The sequence below is a fragment of the Nerophis ophidion genome, linkage group LG06, assembly GCF_033978795.1.
Source record: "Nerophis ophidion isolate RoL-2023_Sa linkage group LG06, RoL_Noph_v1.0, whole genome shotgun sequence".
In the NCBI taxonomy this organism is placed as follows: Eukaryota; Metazoa; Chordata; class Actinopteri; order Syngnathiformes; family Syngnathidae; genus Nerophis; species Nerophis ophidion.
Genome location: NC_084616.1, coordinates 3,143,555 through 3,169,303, shown reverse-complemented (window position 1 = coordinate 3,169,303; position 25,749 = coordinate 3,143,555). Strand labels below are relative to the sequence as shown.

Here is a 25,749-nt window from a genome sequence, read left to right as displayed (position 1 = left end):
GTGCGGTGCGCTACCTAATTAGTCCGTGTGGAAACTTGTTCGGTACACCTCCGAACTGAACCGAAACACATGTACCGAAATGGTTCAATACAAATACACGTACCTTTACACCCCTACTATATTCTGTGTTCCTGTTCATGTTATACCGTACATGATCTCAAATAACCAAAGTATCATAAGTATTGGTATTTTGATTAAATCAGAGCATAAAGATGTCGACATTTCAGTATGGATCCGCACATCACTAGCAGTGTTTGTTGTCAGTTTCAGGATGGCGTCTACTACCCGTACAGCAGTGACACCCAGGGGAACCATTCCTCGTCAGGAATCCAATCCCTCTTGAATTCCCCTCTGAGCCAGCACTCCGGGAAGACACCGGTCATGGCTCCGTCCATCGCCACGCCCACCATTCCGCCCTTCAGGTTCCGCGTGCGCAGGGAGAGCGTGGACTGGCGGCGGATCCACGCCGTCGACATCGGCACGGTGATCAGCCAGCTGGACGTGGACGTTCTCCAGGAGCACGTCAACACCGTGACCTACTGCAGCCTGGAGGGGGAGCGCTGTCAGCGCTGTCAGAGCCCCGTGGACCAGGGTCTCATCAAGATCCTCCAGTTGGCCCAGCTCACGGTGGAGTGGCTCCTCCACTGTCAAGACTTCCTCAAAGTCAACCTGCAGGCGGCGGAGGGGAAGCTGGCGAGCGCCAGCATGCAGCAGGAGCAGCTACTGGCTCATTTGAAGAAGCAGAATGAGAGCATGAAGGAAATGAGCGCTGAACTTAAGAACCGGAAGAAGATCATACGCAATCAGCAAACTATGTTTGCACCACGGATCATGAGTAGCCAAAAGGTACTGTCGAAACACTCTATTTTTTCTTTACTTGCTGGGGTCTTTGACAGTCTTTAGTCCTATTGAGCCACCGCCATCGTTAAATCCCTCCTCCTCAGCACCCCAGCCTGGCTATTGGCCCTCAGATGCCAGACCTTCACAACCAATCCAATCCAATCCACTTTATTTATATAGCACATTTAAACAACAATAACGTTTCCAAAGTGCTGCACAGCCATGTTAAAAACAATATTATGCTCCACCAATGACTGAATAAAACAAAAAATGAATACAAATAAAACCAATAAAAACAAATATGATTAAAAACAATTTTAAAGGGTAAAATCAATTAAAACATCCATCCATCCAACCATCCATCATCTTCCGCTTATCCAAGGTCGGGTCGCGGGGGCAGCAGCCTAAGCAGGGAAGCCCAGACTTCCCTATCTCCAGCCACTTTGTCTAGCTCTTCCCGGGGGATCCCGAGGCGTTCCCAGGCCAGCCGGGAGACATAGTCTTTCCAACGTGTCCTGGGTCTTCCCCGTGGCCTCCTACCAGCTGGACGTGCCCTAAACACATCCCTAGGGAGGCGTTCGGGTGGCATCCTGACCAGATGCCCGAACCACCTCATCTGGCTCCTCTCGATGTGGAGGAGCAGCGGCTTTACGTTGAGCTCCTCCCGGATGGCAGAGCTTCTCACCCTATCTCTAAGGGAGAGACCCGCCACCCGGCGGAGGAAACTCATTTCGGCCGCTTGTACCCGTGATCTTATCCTTTCGGTCATGACCCAAAGCTCATGACCATAGGTGAGGATGGGAACGTAGATCGACCGGTAAATTGAGAGCTTTGCCTTCCGGCTCAGCTCCTTCTTCACCACAACGGATCGATACAACGTCCGCATTACTGAAGACGCCGCACCGATCCGCCTGTCAATCTCACGATCCACTCTTCCCCCACTCGTGAACAAGACTCCTAGGTACTTGAACTCCTCCACTTGGGGCAGTCAATTAAAACAGTAAAATAAAAATCAAAGTGTATAAAAAACACAGAGGACAGAGGACCACACAACTCAGGTAGTGTTAAAAGCCAAAGAATAAAAGTGGCTCTTAAGACAAGACTTAAAACAGTCCACTGTGGAAGCAGTTTGAACATGGAGGGGCAGAGTGTTCCAGAGCTTAGGGCCGACCACAGAGAAGGTCCTGTCACCCCTGGTCTTAAGTCTGGTCTTGGGCACCACGAGCTGGAGCTGGCTCTCGGACCTCAGAGCGCACGCAGGAATGTAAATTTGGATGAGGTCCGAGATATATTGAGGTCCCAGTCTATGTAAAGATTTAAAAACAAACAGCAAATGTTTTAAAATCAATTCTAAAATGAACAGGGAGCCAGTGCAAACTCTGAAGAATTGGGGTTCTATGCTGGTGTTTCCTGGCCCAAGTTAAAAGTCGTGCTGCTGCGTTCTGGACTAAGTGCAACTGGGATAGAGCTTTTTGGCTAATGCCAGCATAAAGTGCATTGCAGTAGTCCAGGCCACTTGAAATAAAAGCATGCACGAGTTGTTCAAAAAGGTTAAAAGATAAAAACGGTTTAACCTTTACTAAAAGACGAAGGTGATAAAAACACGATTTTAAAACGCCATTGACTTCTTTGTCTAGTTTAAAATGGCTGTCTATAGTGACGCCAAGGCTGGTGACTTTGGGACGCACATCATTTTGCAATGGTCCCAAGTCAGTGAGGGCCGGACCAAAAAATAAAATTTCCGTTTTTCCCTCATTCATCATTAAAAAATTCTGGGCTAACCAAGCCTTGACGTGGCATAGACAGTTAAGAAGGGGCGTCAGGGGGCCGTGGCTTTTTGAAATCGGCATATAAATTTGGCAGTCATCTGCATAAAAGTGATAAAACACTCCATGTTTCTTAAAAATATCTCCAAGAGGGAGGAGATAAAGAGCGAACAGGATGGGGCCTAATTGTTAGTGTAACAATTGTTAGTGCCATAATAGCAGAATTTAATGCAATTTAAATGTAAAAAACACCTCACGTTTGTGATGTGAATGCAAATGGCATTAAAACCTCTTGTCTCTGTTGTTTGGAAATAGCTCAAGTAAGCTTAATTATTAGTAAGCGTCAGATTGAATGCAGCCGGCAGATGGTGGGTTTTGGTGGCAAATGGCAATTAGGCTATAAAGCCACTTACAAAGGGGTGACACGTGGTATTGAACCAGCCTCTTTGGCTTATATGATTTGACCCTTGCCTGAGACTCATCTTAAAGGACAACTGCATATCTGGGGGAGTTTTGCCTATCATTCACAATCCCTAAGTAAGACAATACCAGATCATTCGTAAAATACGGCAAGTACCAAGTGGCTAACAATGCAGCTAACGGGAGCCCAATATTCTGCCCATTAAGCGCTCTAAAAAAACATCCTAAAACCGACAACAATACTTAATTTACATCTCGTGACCTGAAGAGTAACCAAGTGTTGGGGATATTATTATTATAAGCGCTTCGTGATCAGAGAGCTAAATAGCTTGTGCAGCTTCTCCATTATTTCCTAGGAAGAAAGGAAGACAATATTTTGGCCCCACTCTCCACCAAAACTATATATAAACAATATCATTTGTCGATAAAATTGTTATAAGTTCACCTCAGCAAAACAGTTTCCTTATTAGCATGATTCAATGACTCACCGGTCATCTTCAATCAATCAATCAATCAATCAATGTTTATTTATATAGCCCCAAATCACAAATGTCTCAAAGGACTGCACAAATCATTACGACTACAAGATCCTCGGAAGAACCCACAAAAGGGCAAGGAAAACAAATGCAGAAAATAATTTCTTGTCCCTCATTGTAGTCTCAGTAAAACCAAGCGCTACATAGGCCTCATCAAAATGTAATCTCGTCTTAGCTTGCCGCCCTGACATCGGTAGGTTGTGAGTTCAAACCCTGGCCGAGTCATACCAAAGACTATAAAATGGGGCCCATTACCTCTCTACTTAGCACTCAGCATCAAGGGTTGGAATTGTGGGATGAATCATTAAAAATGATTCTTGGGCGCAGCCACCGCTGCTGCTCACTGCTCCCCTCACCTCCCAGGGGTGAATCAAGGGTGATGGGTCAAATGCAGAAAATAATTTCGCCACACCTGTTGTGTGTGTGACAATCATTGGTACTTTAACTTTACTGTAATGGATGTTATTATCCAAAAAAGGATTATAATTAATTCCTCATCTAAACGGGAAGATATAAACATCCCAGTGACAGCAGATATTGTATAGTAAGTAATTGTTGTATTATGTTCGTAGTTTGTATTTCTTGTTTAGCACTTAGCAATACTGCTACATGATGCTTAGTGTTTCACTAAAGCTGGATCTGTTTAGTGCACAGCTTCTAAAACGTGTAGCTCATCCTCCTTATGTTCAGGCTCAAAAATAAAAGTATCTGGATCATCATTTCTCCCAAAATTGTCTCTCATGAAGTCTGCCATGAGTAGTAGTAGTGTTGTTCTTAAAGGGAAAGGGAATGTTGTGACGCGGCTATGAAATAAATACGGCGCCTTATGCTAAAAACAAACAAAATAGGTCAACATTACAAGTAATTATGAATGTGTCTGTTACTACATTACACATATACTTACCGTGGGTGAGTATATAAAAGGATAAAGGATGATGGAAGCTTTTGGATGTTTTTTTGAGCACTTTATAGGCGGAATAGAGCGAATTCCATTAGCTCCATTATTCGCTGACTTTTGCTATTTATGAGTTAAAATGCAAAAAAAAAAAGACAAACCTAAGGATTGTGAATGACAAGCAACATTGCAAAATAAGTGCCGTTCCCCTTTAGATAATTGTTTATTTGTAGTGCAGGATATCATGGTACCTTAATTTTTCTTTGGGATATTTATAGCCCAATTGAAAAGTGCTCCCACACGTTCCTCAAGTACAAGGCTGCCTCTGACCTGGCCAAGCTGTTGCTAAGGCAACAGTGTGCGCGTGTGTCATGGCAGCATGTGGTTGCTAGGTGTGCACGAGTAGCTCGGCTAACAGTGGCTTCTGATGAATTAATAAGTGGACAGCTGGCAAGGTTGTACAAGTGACCTTATTTGCAGACTGCTTAGTTCTGTCAAAAAATATCATACAGTGTTTTTTAAAATGCCTTTTTGTTTACATCGACATCTCCTGTTTTGTGTTTGTGCCTTTCTTTTGTCCTGTAGTGCATGTTTTGTAACAAGACCTTCCTCAACGCTTCCTTTCTCCAAAGTCACATGCAGCGACGCCACCCTGATGAATCTGAGACACGTAAGTCTCCTAGTCACATGATCAGTTGTTTGAACGCTGACGGGAAGCCAAGTCGGGCACTGATGCCTTTGGTTTAACACGCTAGCGGCCAATGTCCCAAGACAGTGCAGCTTCTCAATCACTAATCCTCGCCTCCGTTACGGCAAATAATCAGTTTTTTTTTTCAAGTAGTATTATCACTGGAGGAGTAGAGGACAAGGAATAGCTAAACATGCTACACTACACAATGTATAACAGAGTATGGCTAGCTGCTAAGCTACAGCTCTTGAATGTAAACACACATGGACAACAACTATATTACCAGTGTATGGTCAATACTACAAGATTGATATTTTTTTTTGTGTCTTTATTATTGTTAAGTAATTAAAGAAGAAAAAAAGATGACGCTGACTACACCCAGATACTCGTTAGCCTTCTATCCATCCATCCATCCATTTTCTACCGCTTATTCCCTTTCGGGGTCGCGGGGGGCGCTGGCGCCTATCTCAGCTACAATCGGGCGGAAGGCAGGGTACACCCTGGACAAGTCGCCACCTCATCGCAGGGCTAACACAGATAGACAGACAACATTCACACTCACATTCACACACTAGGGACCATTTAGTGTTGCCAATCAACCTATCCCCAGGTGCATGTCTTTGGAGGTGGGAGGGGCCTATCCCCAGGTGCATGTCTTTGGAGGTGGGAGGGGCCTATCCCCAGGTGCATGTCTTTTGGAAGTGGGAGGAAGCCGGAGTACCCGGAGGGAACCCACGCATTCACGGGGAGAACATGCAAACTCCACACAGAAAGATCCCGAGCCTGGATTTGAACCCAGGACTGCAGGAACTTCGTATTGTGAGGCAGACGCACTAACCCCTCTGCCACCGTGAAGCCTAGCCTTCTAGTGCACTAAATAAATAAGAAAATAGTTGGTACTTGCTCACCTGGTTTCTACCCTGTATTTGTTCAGTGTACTCAGAACTAGACACAGTGTACTTAAACCATCTAGTTTGCTTTCGCATTAAGCAGCCAAGAAAGCTTAAAGCGGCAGCCTTGTTTCAGATTCCTGGCCCTTTTTTTTTTTTAAAACAGGAAATGTTCTTACTCAATAAAATGTTAAATGAGGGTAGTCATACAGAATATATATTTGTAATACAGTTTATTTGATGTTATTTTTAATTTTTTAATGTTTCATCTTGTCATTTGAGGCTCAACCTGACTTGTTTCCCCCAACTGCAAGTTCCAAGACCTTAATGCATGGGAAAAAATGCATGACTTTCTCATATTTTGAACTGCTGCTGTTGTTATTTTTTCAGATGTACAATTAAACAGCGAGGAAAAATCTCCGACCCAAGCCCTCAAATCAGAGATGAACAATCTGAAGGAGCAGATTGTGCAACAGCAACAGCTTTTGGAGGCTAAAACCTTTGAGGTGAGAGGAGAGTGGATGAAATATTGCAGGAGGCGTTCTATTTCCAGTCATTTTTGGACTGAATTGTGGACAATTGATTCTCCACAGAATCAAAGGCTGCAACGACACATGGAAGAGAATGAGCTTCGTGAGTCAGCTAGCATTGAAACGTTTTAGGGCTGGACGATTATAGCAAAAATAGTAATCACCATTACCGTATTTCCTTGAATTGCCGCCGGGTATATAGTATGTGCCTGCCTAGAATTACTGCCGGGTCAAACTCGTTTCGCAAAATAATTAGCGCATGCTTAGCATTACAGCCAGGTCAGGATTAATGCCGGGTCAAACTGGTTTCGCAAAATATTATTTTTATTAGCGCATGTCTAGAATTTCCGTCGGGTCCAACTCGTTTCACCAAGTAATTAGCATATGCCTAGAATTTCCACCGGGTCAAACTCGTCACGTCACGAGTGATACTTCCCCTGTCATCATTTTCAAAATGTAGGAGGCTGATTTCAATCATTTGAAATCCCATAAAGGGAAGAAGATTAAGAGCTATTCAGTTGGATTTAAGGTCAAAACTATTGTATATGCTAAAAAGAACAGTAAGCAGCTATGTTTTATTAATATACCATAGCTGCGTGTGTCAAATATGAGTCATTAAATGACTCCCGCCTCCTGGTGGTAGAGGGGGCTAGTGATCCTTCTTGCGACTACTCGGCTGCAGAAGAAGTGACAACAAGCAGCAAGAGTGAGCAGCGATCGTTTATTTCCTCCTCTCGCTTGCACTTTTAACATGGAGGATTACATATCTAAAATAAAACAGTTTTCTAAACTGGACTTTCAATCGAAGCAGGAGGTAATAAAGGAAGATCTCCATCGAGACAGAGAGACTTTTGAAACTGAAGAAAGATAAGGAAGACTTCTATAAACAAGTTATCGATGCTTTTGATCAGAAGGAGCTGCGCATGGACTTCATTTATAATTAAAGTTAAGACCATAATAACGTTTTATTTATTAAATGTGCTTTTCATGATGGTATCCTTACATCACACTCAAATTTTCAAGCGCAGGCCTATATTTACCGCATGCCTTTGGTAAGTGCCGGAGTGAGAAGACGTTTTAAAATAATTAGCGCATGCTTGCCTTTACCGCATGCCTTTGGTGAAAGTGAGAAGAGGTTTTAAATTAATTAACGCCCAGGCGGCAATTTAAGGAAATACTCTGTGTGATTGATATTGAAGTCTCGATTGATCCCACAATTTTTTAGGTAATTTGAAAACATGAGTAATATACAATTTTTTTATTACCTGTTACACTTATTTTAACACCATATAGTGTGTGCTTTTCAAGTCCTAAATAAAATGTTAAAGCAATTTTGTTAATTACATGCAAAAATCCTCACATTTATTGGTGCTATACATCTTGGGACAATTTTGACCGGTATTTTAAGCCCAAGACTAATATTTTTTTATATGTATCAATAAGTACTTTAGGTAGATTCTGCTGTTGTCCGGTATTTTTTTGAAACCTTTATTTTGTTGCATACAGCGTCGTTATTGTGAAAGGGGGAAGTGTGCTGCTGCTCTGAGCTTGACGTGTGATGACGACTTGAGAAAGTAAAAAAAAAAAAGTCTTAGGTTGCGACTGCTGTCCTGTTTGTTCGTAGTTCTTACATTGATGAAGTTGTCACAACAACACCAGCAAATGAGATAGTTTTAACTTTGTTGTTTAGTCGCTGTGTTAAGTGGCCATCTGGAGATTGTTTAGTTTAGGACGATTCAGGGATGAATGAGAGGTACAAGACACATTCTTTTCTCAAACAAATGTTCCTTTTTCACAATAACAGTATTTTAGTCACATTTATGTCAATTTCCCTGATATTCTGAGTTTATCAACAGATTCTGTACTATTGGCCAATTCTGTGATTTTTATTGCGGTTACGTTAACTCAGAAATTTTATGTCCTTACTTTTTTTTGTTGAATTTAGTGATTATTAACTAGGCATTGGGTCAAATAAGAAGTGAGATAGTGAGATCGATCCATCCATCCATCCATCCATCCATCTTCTTCCGCTTATCCGAGGTCGGGTCGCGGGGGCAACAGCCTAAGCAGGGAAGCCCAGACTTCCCTCTCCCCAGCCACTTCGTCTAGCTCTTCCCGGGGGATCCCGAGGCGTTCCCAGGCCAGCCGGGAGACATAGTCTTCCCAACGTGTCCTGGGTCTTCCCCGTGGCCTCCTACCGGTTGGACGTGCCCTAAACACCTCCCTAGGGAGGCGTTCGGGTGGCATCCTGACCAGATGCCCGAACCACCTCATCTGGCTCCTCTCCACGTGAAGGAGCAGCGGCTTTACTTTGAGTTCCTCCCGGATGGCAGAGCTTCTCACCCTATCTCTAAGGGAGAGACCCGCCACACGGCGGAGGAAACTCATTTGGGCCGCTTGTACCCGTGATCTTATCCTTTCGGTTATGACCCAGAGCTCATGACCATAGGTGAGGATGGGAACGTAGATCGACCGGTAAATTGAGAGCTTTGCCTTCTGGCTCAGCTCCTTCTTCACCACAATAGATCGGTACAACGTCCGCATTACTGAAGACGCCGCACCGATCCGCCTGTCGATCTCACCATCCACTCTTCCCTCACTCGTGGACAAGACTCCTAGGTACTTGAACTCCTCCACTTGGGGCAGGGTCTCCTCCCCAACCCGGAGATGGCACTCCACCCTTTTCCGGGAGAGAACCATGGACTCGGACTTGGAGGTGCTGATTCTCATTCCGGTCGCTTCACACTCGGCTGCGAACCGATCCAGTGAGAGCTGAAGATCCCGGTCAGATGAAGCTATCAGGACCACATCATCTGCAAAAAGCAGAGACCTAATCCTGCGGTCACCAAACCAGATCCCCTCAACGCCTTGACTGCGCCTAGAAATTCTGTCCATAAAAGTTATGAACAGAATGGGTGACAAAGGACAGCCTTGGCGGAGTCCAACCCTCACTGGAAATGTGTTCGACTTACTGCCGGCAATGCGGACCAAGTTCTGACACTGATCATACAGGGAGCGGACCGCCACAATCAGACAGTCCGATACCCCATACTCTCTGAGCACTCCCCACAGGACTTCCCGAGGGACACGGTCCAATGCCTTCTCCAAGTCCACAAAGCACATGTAGACTGGTTGGGCAAACTCCCATGCACCCTCAAGAACCCTGCCCAGAGTATAGAGCTGGTCCACAGTTCCACGACCAGGACGAAAACCACACTGTTCCTCCTGAATCCGAGGTTCGACTATCCGGCGTAGCCTCCTCTCCAGTACACCTGAATAAACCTTACCGGGAAGGCTGAGGAGTGTGATAGTGAGATGAGATCACACATTTCTTGTGAACGTGCTCTTTTTTTCTCCACTCTTTTGCTCACTCATCTGTTTCACCGTTACAAGGTCACGAATTTGCATGGCCTATTAATCGTTTTTTTGCTGATTGGAATATTTTTATTGATTAATTGATTGATTGATACTTTTATTAGTAGATTGCACAGTACAGTACATATTCCGTACAATTGACCACTAAATGGTAACACCCCAATAAGTTTTACAACTTGTTTAAGTCGGGGGTCCACGTTAATCAATTCATGGTTAATCAATAAATTTATGATCGTGAAAAGCCAAAATCGAGATTAAAATTTGATTCATTGTCCAGCTCTAAAACATTTTAGTAGACAAAGATGATGACGTTTGTGAAGACTCTTTGGAAAATACGAAAGAATGTTTCAGTTGTGATATTTGCCTTCTTTTCAGAGCTGAGAGAGAATGAGAATAAATTGCTGATCGAAAGCCTCAAACAGGAGATTAAAAGTCTAAAGGACGTGGTTCAACACCAACACATCCTTCAAGCTAAAACAGTGGAGGTAAGAAAAGAAAATTTGTGTTTGACCACATGCCTCTCATTAATGATGTTTGCATTTTTCTGATTCAGGAGGAAAAGCAGCAGTCCAAGGACAAAGACATGCAAAGAGAATTGGAACAGTTTAAAGCCTTAGAGTTGGTTCAGATGCAAGCCATTCAAAAGCTCGAGTACCAGCAAAAGCAGCAGGTAAACATACCGTATTTTTCGGATGATAAGGCGCACTTAAAATCGTTTCATTTTCTCAAAAATTGACAGTGGGGCTTATAACCCGGTATGCCTAATGTACGGAATAATTCTGGTTGTGCTTACCTACCTACCTTAAAGCAATTGTATTTGGTACATGGTGTAATGATAAGTGTGACCAGTAGATGGCAGTCACACATAAGAGATATGTGTAGACTGCAATATGACGCCAGTAAACAACACCAAAACTTTAAATGTCCCATTGGAAAAAAAAGAACATTGCACACGGTGCTCAAAAATCAATCAAAATGTTTTAGTATGACTTTGAAGCCGCACCGCTTGATGGATTGTCGGCCTGTTACGGCTACCGTAGTCCGAGATACAAGTATTACTATGGTGTGTATGTAAGGACCGCAAAATGGCACCGATTGGCAGACATATTATCCTGTGCTTTGTTTCACAATATTATGCAAAACTAACTTTCCTTACCTTCTGGTACCTGCTGATCTGTATTTGGGATCTGCATAAGTTCTGAAAATTGAGTCCATGCCGATGCCATAGTTGATAAGCTTCTTCTTTTTCTCTATCTTCTTATTATGTTGCCATTTCTAATATAAAGTAGTGTAACGTCTTAACTTATATCAGGCTCTGGAAGCGCTAAAACATAGTGAGTTTACATTATTCACCCAAGAAACTCTAGTTATTAGAGAGTTCCGGTCCGAGTTTTTTTCACGGGACACATTTCCGGCGTTGTTGTTGCATTAGTGAGCCACGGATGAGGAGATGCTGCTCCGTTATGGATTGAAGTAAAGTCTGAATGTCATTAAAACAGTTAGCGCCATCTTTTGACCCCTCTCCCACTGCCGTCCTTGCACGCTACACCGCTACAACAAAGATGACGGGGAGAAGACGCTGTCGAAGGTGAGCCACGTAAATAAGACACGCCCACAAAACGGCGCATCCGTAAGCGACTTGAAGATGATGTATTAAACATCATCTATGCAACATTTTGAGCAAAGAACCACCATTACATGTTATGTAGACCACAAGGAAGTCTTTCTTTTAGAAAAAAAATCATAATATGACTAGTTTAATGCGCCCTATAATCCAATACGCCTTTTGTGTGAAAATAGACCTGAATAGACCCGCTCATCGCCAGTGCTCATTATGATCCGTTGCAAATACGGTAATGCAGGCATGTGAGCACCCTTTAGGATAAAAATAGGAAAACTGGTGGAAAGACAAAGAACATTTCTATCGACAGGTCGGCACAAAGTTGTCTCGCAAAAGCCGTGAAAGAAAATGTAAAAAAAAAGCAAGACTACATTTCCTGCAATTGGGTGCATTTCTAAACTATATTTGACCTTTAGATTTATTCTCATCTACCAACCTTTTGGCTGTCTTTTTGACACTTACATGTCCCATGTCATCTATCACAGAATGTCTTTAGTAGATATAATGTATTAGTAGAAGATGTACTCACCTTAAATGTAATGTCAAATTCTATGACATGCATGCAAGGAACTCAGAAAACGTTTCCCGTTTGGCAAACTATCCTGTAGCCACGCCCCCTCAGGTAACACTCTGTTTACATCCGTCACGTCCAAAATATATCTTCTTGCTGGCTACTAATAAACGATAATAAACTAATACCACAAAACGGTGCATCCTGAAGCGACTGTCAGAAAGCGACTTGAAGATGATGTGTCAAACATCATCTATGCCAGTGTTTTTCAACTACTGTGCCGCGGCACACTAGATACAGTCTGGTGTGCCGTGGAAGATTATCTTATTTTACCTATTTTTTATTTATTTTTTTGCTTTTTGGTGACGTTTCATGAATGTTGGGTTCTGATGTTGATTTGACCATCGAATTTGGGTCATTTCCCAACCAATATTCTGCAACACAAATACAAAGTTGAAACAACATGCCTTTTGTCAACGTTTATTCAAAGTCAGAGTTGGACGTTGATAAATTTGGGTCAATTCCCCAAACAATTTTCTACTACAGAAGTAAAACGTTGAAACAACATTCTTCTTGATGACATTTATTCAATGTCAGGTTGTGACGTCGTTTCAAACATTGAATTTTTGTCATTTTCCAGCTATTTTTTTTTTACAACACAAAAACAACGTTGAAACACAATAGTTTTTGACAATGTTTATTAAATTTTAGGTTGTGACGTTTTTGTTGTTGAATTTTGGTCTTTCCCAACTAATTTTCTAACTTCACCTATTTGGGTTAAAAATATATTTTGCAAAGCAGTAATTATAGTCTGCAAATGATGTGTTGTTGTTGAGTGTTGGTGCTGTCTAAAGCTGGGCAGAGTAACCGTGTAATACTCTTCCATATCCGTAGGTGGCTTTGTAGATATGGGAAACAGCGGGAGGCAGTGTGCGGGTAAAAAGCTGTCTAATGCTTAAACCAAAAATAAACAAGAGGTGAGTGCCCCTAAGAAAAGGCGTTGAAGCTCAGGGAAGGCTACGCAGAACCAAACTAAAACTGAACTGGCTATAAAGTAAACAAAAACAGAATGCTGGACAACAGCAAAGACTTACTGTGGAGCAAAGATGGCGTCCGCAATGTACATCCCAATCAACAATGTCCCCACAAAGAAGGATGAAAACAACTGAAATATTTTTGATGGCTAAAACAAAGTAGATGCGGGAAATATCGTTCGGAAACAGCGGGAGGCAGTGTGCAGGTAAAAAGGTGTCTAATGCTTAAACCAAAAATAAACAAGAGGTGAGTGCCCTTAAGAAAAGGCATTGCATCTCAGGGAAGGCTATGCAGAACCAAACTAAAACTGACCTAGCTATAAAGTAAACAAAAACAGAATGCTGGACGACAGCAAAGACTTACTGTGGAGCAGAGATGGCGTCCACAATGTACATCCCAATCAACAATGTCCCCACAAAGAAGGATGAAAACAACTGAAATATTTTTGATGGCTAAAACAAAGTAGATGCGGGAAATATCGTTCGTAGGAAGACATGAAACTGCTACAGGAAAATACCAAAATAGGAGAAAAAGCCACCGAAATAGAAGCGCAAGACAAGAAGTAAAACACTACACACAGGAAATTAGCAAAAAAGTGCAAATAAGTCAGGGTGTGATGTGACAGTTGGTGACAGTACACCTACTTTGAGACAAGAGCTATAGTCATGCATGCTTGCTTATGCTTTAAAGTCATATCCAACAATTGTGACGACAACTTTTTACTGTCAACCGAGTTTCCTTTTTCAAAGATTTCTGCTGGTGGTGTGCCTACGCATTTTTTCAACGCAAAAAATGTGCCTTGGCTTAAAAAAGGTTGAAAAACACTCATCTATGCAACATTTTGAGCAAAGAACCACCATTACATGTTATGTAGACCAGTGGTCCCCAACCACCGGGTCTGCGGCCTGGTACCGGGCCGTGGCCCGATTGGTACCGGGCCGCAGAATAATTTTTTATTCATTTTTATTAAAAAAAAATATATATATATATTTTTTTATTAAATCAACATAAAAAACACAATATACACTTACAATTAGTGCACCGACCACCAAAACCTCCCCTTTTCATGACAAAAATATAAAATAAAATAAAGCGTTGACCGGTCCGCGGATACAAAAAGGTTGGGGACCACTGATGTAGACCACAAGACCATATTTTACATTAAGAAAAAAAACATAATAATATGACTCCTTTAATTCGATTTGCCTTTTGTATAAAAACACACCTGACTAGACCCGCTCATCGGCAGTGCGCCTTATGTAATCCGGTGCGCCCAATGGTCCAGATAATATGGTAACTATTTTATTGTCTTGCATGTGAAACGTTGAATTTCTACGAAATATCCTCTTCTAGGACAAAAAATGGGAGTCCAGACTGGAGAAAATGAACACACTTCATGAATCGGAAAAGAAAAAGGTAGAAAAGTTTTGATATAATCCTTGGCGAAACATCCCCCTCTGAGAATGTGTCGTCCTTTCAGTTGCAGAGCGAGCTGAGCAGGGTTCAGGTGGCCGTGTCGGAGCACCAGGGGCAGAGCCAGAGGCAGCTGCAGGAGATGGAAAGGAGGCTGCAGGAGAAGGAGCAAACCATCAAGACTCAGAGGGAGCAGGTTAGCAATGCTTGACATGTATCAGTGAGGGGAAGCAGCGTGGAAGCTCAGCCCTTGTTGAGGATATCCTGTATTTGCTGCATGAGCTGAGTGATATGATGGTGATACTGTACGTGGGATAGGGATCTTAATCCAAAGGAAGTTGAAACGTTTCCTGGAATAGTTCCCTTTAGACAAATATGCACTACTGAGTAAGTCACATTGGATGAGATCCAATACAAAATCTGCACTTAACTGTGCCTCTTCAGCAATACTTTTTAATTTTTTATGTTTTGTCCTGTCCAGCTTCTCAGGCAAATCATGTAGTAGATGTTGATGCACATATCGGGTGTTCAGATTTACCGTATTTTTCGGAGTATAAGTCGCAGTTTTTTTTCATAGTTTCATGTGTGTGAAATTATTAACACATTACCGTAAAATATCAAATAAGGGCTTCACGGTGGCAGAGGGGTTAGTGCCTCTGCCTCACAATACGAAGGTCCTGCAGTCCTGGGTTCAAATCCAGGCTCGGGATCTTTCTGTGCGGAGTTTGCATGTTCTCCCCGTGAATACGTGGGTTCCCTCCGGGTACTCCGGCTTCCTCCCACTTCCAAAGACATGCACCTGGGGATAGGCCCCTCCCACCCCCAAAGACATGCACCTAGGGATAGGCCCCTCCCACCTCCAACGACATGCACCTGGGGATAGGCCCCTCCCACCTCCAAAGACATGCACCTGGGGATAGGTTGATTGGCAACACTAAATGGTCCCTAGTGTGTGAATGTGAGTGTGAATGTTGTCTGTCTATCTGTGTTGGCCCTGCGATGAGGTGGCGACTTGTCCAGGGTGTACCCCGCCTTCTGCCCGATTGTAGCTGAGCGACCCCGAAAGGGAATAAGCGGTAGAAAATGGATGGATGGATGGGATTATTTATCTCATTCGCGGAAGAGACGAAGAAAATGTCAGCAATCGTCACACACACGTCAACCAATAAGAATTCGGCGGGGGAGGGTCATGGCAGAAGTGCATCGTGGGTCATGGAATGCTAACTGCTATATGCTACATGCTACTGCCGTAGCTATTAAAATGGATCATTTTATCGTTGGCGGTAACTTACAAAAACTGAGAAGGGCTGAACAAAAATGGCAGCGAAATGAGATCATGTACTGCAGATTACAAGCTGGATGTAGTGAAATATGCAGCAGAAAACGACAAGAGGAAGCGGCGCATACCTTTGGAGTTGGCAGAGTTGTTTAGAAGCGACATCGAGGAAGAAGATTTCATAGGATTTATGGATTAGGAGTGAGAGATAGTTTGGTAAAGGTATAGCATGTTCTATATGTTCTAGTTATTTAAATGACTCTTACCATAATATGTTAGGTTAACATAGCAGTTGCTTATTTATGCCTCATATAACCTACACTTATTCAGCCTGTTGTTCACTATTCTTTATTTATTTAAAATTGCCTTTCAAATGTCTATTCTTGGTGTTGGATTTTATCAAATAAGTTTCCCCCAAAAATGCGACTTATACTCCAGTGCGACGTATAAATGTTTTTTTCCTTCTTTATTATGCATTTTCGGACGGTGCGACGTATACTCCGGAGCGATTTATAATCCAAAAAATACGGTACTTTACAAAAGAGAAGTGTGGGATACTTCTCTTGTTGCCTTATTTGTATTTGACTTTATTATATATATTTATATTATCATTTGGTGCAGCCGGGCCGGAGCAGGAGGGGATGGAAAGAGGAAAAAAGGAAGACAGAGGGGGAAATTGTTTTTATTGGTTTTATATTTATTTATTTTTTGTTTTTATTCAGTCATTGGTGGAGCATAATATATATATATTTTTTTATTTTATTTTTTTTAATTTTTTTATTTTTTTACAATTGTTTTTAACATGGCTGTGCAGCACTTTGGAAACGTTATTGTTGTTTAAATGTGCTATATAAATAAAGTGGATTGGATTGGGACAAGAGGGGGATAAGACAGATAGACAAAAACAACAACACTAACAACAACAATAGAGCAACATCGTATATGTACAATTATGATGGTAAAAGTGATAGCAAAGAAGCAGTTAGTGAAATAAATAATAATACAGAATTGACAATGAGCATTATTACACTAAAAATGGAGCAATACAAATACCAATAGAAATATCACTATTGATAATGAACAATACCAATAATTTACCTCTATTATCAACAATACAGTTGTTCAAATACAGCAATACATACACATAATGATACAAAAGAAAACAGAAAAATGAAGGGGAAGAAAGAGAAGCACACATAACCAGAATAGGACTTGGAGAGCACAGACCTCTGCCGTGCCAAAAGTCCTGAATCCAGTCGGTGATCCGGATCAGCCGCAAAATATAATCCCTTGTTCCTTATTCCATTTCTGACATTTGCTGAAAGTTTCATCAAACTTTGCCGTCAACGTCTTGGGCCACTGTCATCCAATATCTGTCTGAGGTTGGCGGCGGGGCCTCAAGCATTCACACGCAGAAGTCAAAGCTTGCAACATAAACAATAAAGGGGAACTGCTCTTGTTTTGAAATGTTGCTTATCATTCATCATTTTTATGTAAGACAAGAACACATATAGCTATACTTCTTAGACTTTACTAAGCACTTTATTTCTTCCGTTGTTTCAAGCTGTTTTAGCGCCCTGGCTTAGCGATTAGCATGTCCTCTTTTCTGCGCCTGTTTGGTCTTACTCGATGTGTACCATGTTTAGCCTTATCCTCCAGTGATAACTGTACTTGTAAGAAATGTGGTTTAATTGTCGCAATGGAGATGATGATTAATAAACTAGGGGAGCGACTCCACACTGTGTATGAACATCCGCAATTAGCTGCTCTGTCAGCCGGGGTAGCAAAAGTAGTTATTAATAATAAAATTACTGGTAATAAGTAATTATAATGAAATAAGCTAATAAAGAATAATAATTAATTAATTTGTAAAAAAAAAAAAAGTAAATAAATAATTAAATAAAGTACTTTTATTCCCAGAAATTGGTTTGCCCCTATTATAGATTTTTTCGAAAGTCAATATTGTCCTCGGACACTTAACGTCTAGACCAGGGGTAGGGAACCTATGGCTCCAGAGCCAGATGTGGCTCTTTTGATGACTGCATCTGGCTCTCTGATAAATCTGAGCTGACATTGCTTAACACGATAAGTAATGAATAATTCCACTTGTAATCACAGTGTTAAAAATAATGTTCAAAATATAAAACATTCTCATGCATTTTTAATCCATCCATCCGTTTTCTATCCCACCCATTCAAGAAGTTGCGTTAATGGTAAGAAGTTATTTATTTATTATTGGTTAGTGTGGGACTTGCCCTCCTGGGGGTTCTTCAGACCACCAAGCACCGACATGAGAGCCTGTTTCAGGGTTACAATATTGTTTTATTTTTCAATAAGTCTCTCAGTTGTTTTCCAGCAATTGTATTTCCAGCCCCAACCCCGTCTCTCCTCCTGGCTGCTGCTTATAACAGAGCGACAGGTGATTAGATAACAAGGCCCAGGTGGGCCATCTACGCACCTGTCGCCGCAGGCCACGCCCCTCCACAGTTAGCTTCAGAATGACAATGTTATTACAAAGAATAAGAGACCTTTTACACTCTAGAATTGTTGGTCTTACTTAAAAAGTTGTGTTCAGTGTTAAAAAAAATATTATATGGCTCTTACGGAAATATATTTCAAAATATTTGGCTTTTTGGCTCTCTCAGCCAAAAAGGTTCCCGACCCCTGGTCTATAGATTTTCCTTCTAAATTTGCCATTGTATAAATTTTATTTTGAATTGCTATGCCTTATGCCAGATCTCTGTTCAAATTAAGACCCGGAGGCCGCTTGCGGCCCATTAAACTTTTCAATCTGGCCCGCCATACATTCCCAAATATTTGTTTTTAGATCTTTAAGATAGAAAGTGTAGCTGCCATTATGATGTGCAGGGATATTTTCAAATGACAGTGATTCTAGAACTATGTAAAGTATTTCAATGGTTGGAATCCGCGCTTTTGCATGATACGCTAGTTACTGTGGTAATCTAATTAGTTACTATGATCATCTAATTAGTTACTATGGTGACCTAAGTCACATCAGCTCAGACGAGGCACCAAGCAGTGTGGGTGAGGAGTGTTTCCACAGAGTGTTTCCAGAGCCTGAAATGTGGGTGTCAGGGACAGACGCGGAAGGAGATTTTTACAACAAAGTTCTAAAGCTTCGTGATATATCACATATATCAGATTGTAGGTGTTGTTTTTTTTACCCTTCGCGTTCATAATTCGCTGTGTTTGTTGCATTTTTGTTGCATTTCGCCTGGTTGTAAAATATGTGGATGGAGAGGGGGTGTGACCTTAATATATTGTCAATATTCAGTGTTTTATCCTTCATAGTTATTGTAAATTCCACATTCTGAATTTTGATGTATATTTTGGGTGTCTCATTCAGTTAAAAAATGCAAAATTCCATTCCGTATAAGGCGTCTGTCATAATGTTTTTAGATTTCAATCAGACATTATTGTGAGGTTTTGTATTAATGCTGAAAATTTTGATTTCCCCTCTGGGATTAATAAATTATTTCTGATTCGGATTTCTGTGTTCCTAAAAATAGATAAACTGGCCCCCAGACAATTTATTTTCTCTAAATGTGGCCCACCAAGGCAAAATAATTGCCCAGGCCTTTATATCTATATATATATATATATATATATATATATATATATATATATATATATATATATATATATATATATATATATATATATATATATATATATATATATATATATATATATATATATATATATATATATATATATATATATAGATAAGGGATATAAGGTATATCTCGCCTTTGTTGATCTCACTAAAGCATTCGACCTTGTCAGCAGAGATGGTCTTTTCAAGCTGCTTGCAAAGATTGGCTGCCCTCCAAAAGTCCTCGCCATCATAAGATCATTCCACGAAAACACACTGGGTTCCGTCTGTTGGGAAGGAGGAACATCAGAGGCCTTTCCAATCCGCAGCGGCGTAAAACAGGGTTGCGTTCTTGCGCCAACCCTCTTTGGAATTTTCTTCTCCCTCGTTCTGTCTACTGCTTTCGGCACATGTTCTGAACGTGTCCTCCTACACACGAGAGCCGATGGTAAACTTTTCAACCTTGCCCGTTTGCGCTCCAAGACCAAGGTGAAATGATTTTTGCTGATGATGCAGCTCTAGCATCCCACACCGAGTCCGGGCTCCAGAGGCTGATGGACAGGCTTTCATCTGCCTGTAAAGAGTTTGGTCTCACCATCAATCTAAAGAAGACCAATGTCATGGGCCAAGATGCTGAAACTCCACTCTCCATCTCTGTCGACAATCAGACTTTGGAATGTGTCAACACCTTTACATACCTTGGATCCGCAATCTCCAGTGACTTGACACAGAAGGTTCCATCCGGCTTGCGAGAGCCGCCACAGTGATGGCAGGCTGTCCAAAAGAGTATGGTCGAACAACCATCTATCCACGCGCACTAAACTCCAGGTCTACCAAGCCTGCGTCATTAGCACATTGATGTATGGCAGCGAGGCCTGGACCACCTACACCAGACATGAGAAACAGCTAAACAGCTTCCACCTGCGCTGTCTTCGCCGCATCCTGGGAATCTCATGGCAGGACAAAGTTCCCAAGATGGAAGTCCTAGATCGTGCGCACACCACCAACCTGTTCACTATGCTCAGCCAACGCCGCCTGAGATGGCTTGGCCATGTCCACAGGATGGACCCCAGCCGGCTCCCCAGAGCTGTCCTTTACGGCGAATTGTCAACAGGCTCCAGACCCCTTGGTCGCCCCCGACTGCGTTTCAAGGACGTGTGCAAACGTGACATGAAACTGGCAGACATCGACCACAACAACTGGGAGGAAGCTGCAAAAGACCGCGACGTTTGGAGGCAGACTGTTGCCACAGGAACCCACCATGCCGAGGAGAAGCATATCTCCCTGTTGCAGGCGAGGAGACTAAAGCGGAAACTGCGTGACGCGGGACCTGCTCCTGTGTCAGAACCCTCCCCATACGTCTGCACCAGAGATTGTCACTCCAGAGTGGGGCTGTACTGCAAGAAAGAATGAACTCCCCCAGGCGCAACCCATCCTCACTATTGACGGACGGATGCCTATGATGAGATATATATATATATATAATATACATACACCATGAATTGATTAACGTGGACCCCGACTTAAGCAAGTTGAAAAACTTATTGGGGTGTTACCATTTAGTGGTCAATTGTACGGAATATGTACTGTACTGTGCAATCTACTAATAAAAAATCAATCAATATATATGACTTGACTTTTGACTTGCTTGATTCTCACCACAGGAACTTGCTTGTGATTTGCAGATAATCTTAGTAATGATGCAAATTGTTAGTTATTCATGCAACATTCTTATTTCTTATAAGTTCAACAACTACAATCTCACAAATGAATGTTTTTTGCTGTAATTTGAATCATTTATCTGCACTGCTCTTGTATCCAGCCATACATGTATTTTGTAACACTTTCACTGTGTTTTTCCGTCTTGCAGATAACGAATATTTCTTCAAATCCGCCCACCAGAGTAGTGAAAGTCCCAGGTAAAGATTCTCTTTAGGACAGAGAGCTCATCAGGAAAAGGCCAGTGTGATTCTGCACGCAACCGTCTCTTCCTCTGTTTTTCAGTCTTAGTCAGTGCACCGGCTCCAGCACCTGAGCCGAAACCAAAGAAAGTTGTACTGGGTGAGTTAGTGAAGTAAACATGGGCTTGATCCCTCCCAGAGTGTCTGAGCAGGTCTTTGTTGCATGAAGGAATATCACCACTCCCATACAGCCTCTTATAACCACTATTTTATCTCCCTGACGTCCAATGACCTTTTGTTAGAGGAGCCCATCCCTGCTCCTCAGCTGGATCCTATACAGGAGCTGTCAGAAGAAGGTAAAACTCTGGCAGAGTTGGTGGACTGCATGCCGTCTGCATGGAACATCGAAGCTTCATTCAGTCTGTTCAGCAGCCATTCTTTTCAGCTTTGTTGCGACTGAAACCATCTCTTTGTTTTTCTTGTCTTTTTGTCTATTTGGTTTATTTTTTTCCTGACCACATCTAGGCCGTAACTGTCAATAAATGAACAATTCAATCTTTCATAGACTTGACCAGCATCTCTGGGATGAAACCACCGGAGGCGGAAAAGAAACACAGGGTGTCCATTAAGAAGAACACCAACAAGAAAGAAATCAGGCGGCATCTTGAGCAGCTTGTGATGACGGAGCTGGAGAACCTGGGAGTAAATCCGGTGAGTATGGCCCACTTCACTCATTTTCTATAGCACAATCACATTACAGCAGAGTTTTTTAACCACTGTGCCGCGACACACTAGTATGCTGTGAGATATTGTCTGCTGTGCCGTGGGAGATTATGTGATTTCACCTAATTGGGTTAAAAATATTTTTTTTCAAACCAGTAATTATAATCCGTAAATGTTCCATTGTTGAGTGTCTGTGCTGTCTAAAGCTCGGCAGAGTAACCGTATAATACTCTTCCATACCAGTAGGTGGCAGCAGGTAGCTAATTGCTTTGTAGATGTCTGGAACGACGACAATGGTTTGTAGGTAAAAAGGTGTCAAATGTTCATACTTGCCAACTTTGACACCTCCGAGTTCGGGAGGTGGGGGGGTGTGGGTGTGTGTGTGGGTGTTTGTGTAGTAGGGGGCGTGGTTAAGAGGGGAGGAGTATATTTACAGCTAGAATTTACCAAGTCAAGTATTTTATATATATATATATATATATATATATATATATATATATATATAAAACCCCTACCCCCCTAACCCTTATTTATATAAGAAATATTTGACTTTCAGTGAATTCTAGCTATATATATGTATGTATATATTAATTTCATTATATATATAGATATGAATTCTCCCTGCCCACTGGGTGTGAGTTTTCCTTGCCCTTTTGTGGGTTCTTCCGAGGATGTTGTAGTCGTAATGATTTGTGCAGTCCTTTGAGACATTTGTGATTTGGGGCTATATAAATAAACATTGATTGATTGATATATATATGTATATATATAAAACTAAGAGAAAAACTTGAATTTCAGTGTTCATTTATTTACACATATAAACACACATAACACTCATCTACTCATTGTTGAGTTAAGGGTTGAATTGTCCATCGTTGTTCTATTCTCTGTCACTAATTTTTCTAGCCATGCTGAACACCCTCTATGATGATGCATTGCTGTGAGGCACCCACAAAAATGCTTTAATCAAATGCACTAGAGTCTGGAAACTTTGATCTCCCTAGCATGGCCCAAAACGTACAGTAGATGGCAGTATTGTCCTGTTTAAGAGTGTCACAACATTGCTGTTTACGGCAGACAAACTGCTTTTCGGTAGACGAAAATTTGACTGCTGTTGTTGTGTGTTGTTATCGCGCTGGGAGGACGTTAATGAAACTGCCTAACAATAAACCCACATAAGAAACCAAGAACTCGACCTCGATAATTCTACAGTTATAACGTCTTTGGGCAGACATGCCGTTTATATTGTGGGAAAGCGGACGTGAAAACAGGCAGTCGACACGTCACTAAGGTCCGCATGGAGCTGGAGGGGGCGTGGCCTCCAGCTCCGCCTGAATTTCGGGAGATTTTCGTGAGAAAATTTGTCCCGGGAGGTTTTCGGGGGAGGCACTGAATTTCGGGAGTCTCCCGGCAAATCCGGGAGGGTTGGCAAGTATGCAAATGCTTAAACCTAAAATAAACAAAAGACGAGTGCCGCTAAGAAAAGGCATTAAAGCTGGGAAGGTTAAGCGAAACTAAAACTGAACTGGCTGCAAAGTAAACGAAAACAGAATGCTGGACGACAGCAAAGACTTACAGAGTGCGTCCAAAAAGTACATCCGTAAATGACATGACAATCAACAATAAAATAGTAGTGCAAGACAAGAATTAAAACACTACACACAGGGAAAACACCAGAAAAACTCGAAATAAGTCACAACGTGATGTGACAAGTGGTGACAGTACACCTACTTTTAGACAAGAGCTATGGTGTTTCATGCTTGGTTATGGTTGGAATTCATATCAAACAATTGCGAGAACAACTTTTTATTGTCAAAATCGGCTGCTGAGTTTCATTTTTTAATGTTTTCTGCTGGTGGTGTGCCTTAGAATTTTTTCAGTGGAAAAAAATTAGCCTCGGTTCAGAAAAGGTTGCAAAAGACTGGTATAAAGCACAGGTGTCAATCTCAAGGCCCGGGGGTCCAGATCTGGCCTGCCACGTCAATTTGTGAGGCCCCCAAAAGCTTAGAAATAATATGTATTAATAAAGTGCCTTATCTTTTCTGAAGAGATATATTACAAAAATAAATGTACTGTGTGCAATTAGATGTATTTACACTTTAATCATCAGTATGAGTATAACCAACTCTGTTTATATGTTTGTACCAAACATGGCGCCTTGCAGTCACGTGAGGGGCTTTTGACCACTCATTTAGGAGATTGTATGGACATACTCTGACTGGTCAAAAGCCGCTCACGTGACTACAGGGCGCCATGTTTGGTACCAACTCTGAAACCCAGTGGGCCACCATGTCTATACACGGCTCTTTTTTATCCTGCACTACCAAGAGCTAATGCAACGAAATTTCGTTCTTATTTATACTGTAAAGTTCAAATTTGAATGACAATTAAAAGGAAGTCTAAGTCTAAACAATGGCTCTCTGCCTCATGGTTAAGACACGCTGCTCATTTTCATTTTTAAAATGCAGAATCAGCTCAAAAAACCCCAACTAAACTTATCAGACGATCAGTAATGATTATTACAAGTGGACATTTCTGTCAAAGCAAAAAACATCACCAAGGAACAGCACACACCCTGGCTTCCACCTGTTCCACCTGCTACCATCGGGCAGGCGTGACAGGTGCATCAGAGCCAGAAGAAATAGGCTCAGAGACAGCTTCTTTCCCAGATATGTCACCATCTTGAACTCAAATGTACAAACCCCGTTTCCATATGAGTTGGGAAATTGTGTTAGATGTAAATATAAACAGAATACAATGATTTGCAAATCCTTTTCAAGCCATATTCAGTTGAATATGCTACAAAGACAACATATTTGATGTTCAAACTCAAACTTTATTTTTTTTTGCAAATAATAATTAACTTAGAATTTCATGGCTGCAAAATGTGCCAAAGTAGTTGGGAAAGGGCATGTTCACCACTGTGTTACATCACCTTTTCTTTTAACAACACTCAATAAACATTTGGGAACTGAGGAAACTAATTGTTGAAGCTTTGAAAGTAGAATTCTTTCCATTTCTTGTTTTATGTAGAGCTTCATTCAACAGTCCGGGGTCTCCGCTGTCATATTTTAAGCTTCATAATGCGGCAGACATTTTTCATGGGAGACAGATCTGGACTGCAAGCGGGCCAGGAAAGTACCCGCACTCTTTTTTTACGAAGCCACGCTGTTGTAACACGTGCTGAATGTGGCTTGGCATTGTCTTGCTGAAATAAGCAGGGGCGTCCATAAAAAAGATAATGGCAGCATATGTTGTTCCAAAAGCTGTATGTACCCTTCAGCATTAATGGTGCCTTCACAGATGTGTAAGTTACCCATGCCTTGGGCACTAATGCACCCCCATACCATCACACATGCTGGCTTTTCAACTGTGCGTCGATAACAGTCTGGATGGTTCGCTTCCCCTTTGGTCTGGATGACACAATGTCGAATATTTCCAAAAGCAATTTGAAATGTGGACTCGTCAGACCACAGAACACTTTTCCACTTTGCATCAGTCCATCTTAGATTATCTCAGGCCCACAAAAGCCGGCGGCGTTTCTGGATGTTGTTGATAAATGGCTTTAGCTTTGCATAGTAAAGCTTTAACTTGCATGTACAGATGTAGCGACGAACTGTTTTTAGTGACAGTGGTTTTCTGAAGTGTTCCTGAGCCCATGTGGTGATATCCTTCAGAGATTGATGTCGGTTTTTGATAGGGATGGAAGGTCA

At 41.8% G+C, this 25,749-nt stretch overlaps 1 protein-coding gene across 3 annotated transcripts in view; it reads left to right on the top strand.

Moving 5' to 3' along the window:
• Positions 1-25,749, top strand: part of dzip1 (DAZ interacting zinc finger protein 1) — a 58,844-nt gene that overhangs the window by 7,579 nt on the left and 25,516 nt on the right. For 2 of the 3 annotated variants that reach the window (XM_061902471.1, XM_061902469.1), the window contains exons 3-14: positions 265-846; positions 5,043-5,127; positions 6,426-6,541; positions 6,629-6,668; positions 10,316-10,425; positions 10,494-10,610; positions 14,461-14,523; positions 14,588-14,716; positions 21,283-21,331; positions 21,417-21,473; positions 21,616-21,669; positions 21,879-22,024. In XM_061902471.1, the coding sequence (XP_061758455.1) occupies positions 265-846; positions 5,043-5,127; positions 6,426-6,541; positions 6,629-6,668; positions 10,316-10,425; positions 10,494-10,610; positions 14,461-14,523; positions 14,588-14,716; positions 21,283-21,331; positions 21,417-21,473; positions 21,616-21,669; positions 21,879-22,024 (1,548 nt within the window). The remainder of the gene's footprint in view (positions 1-264; positions 847-5,042; positions 5,128-6,425; positions 6,542-6,628; positions 6,669-10,315; positions 10,426-10,493; positions 10,611-14,460; positions 14,524-14,587; positions 14,717-21,282; positions 21,332-21,416; positions 21,474-21,615; positions 21,670-21,878; positions 22,025-25,749) is intronic. The other variant, XM_061902472.1, reaches the window with a different exon arrangement.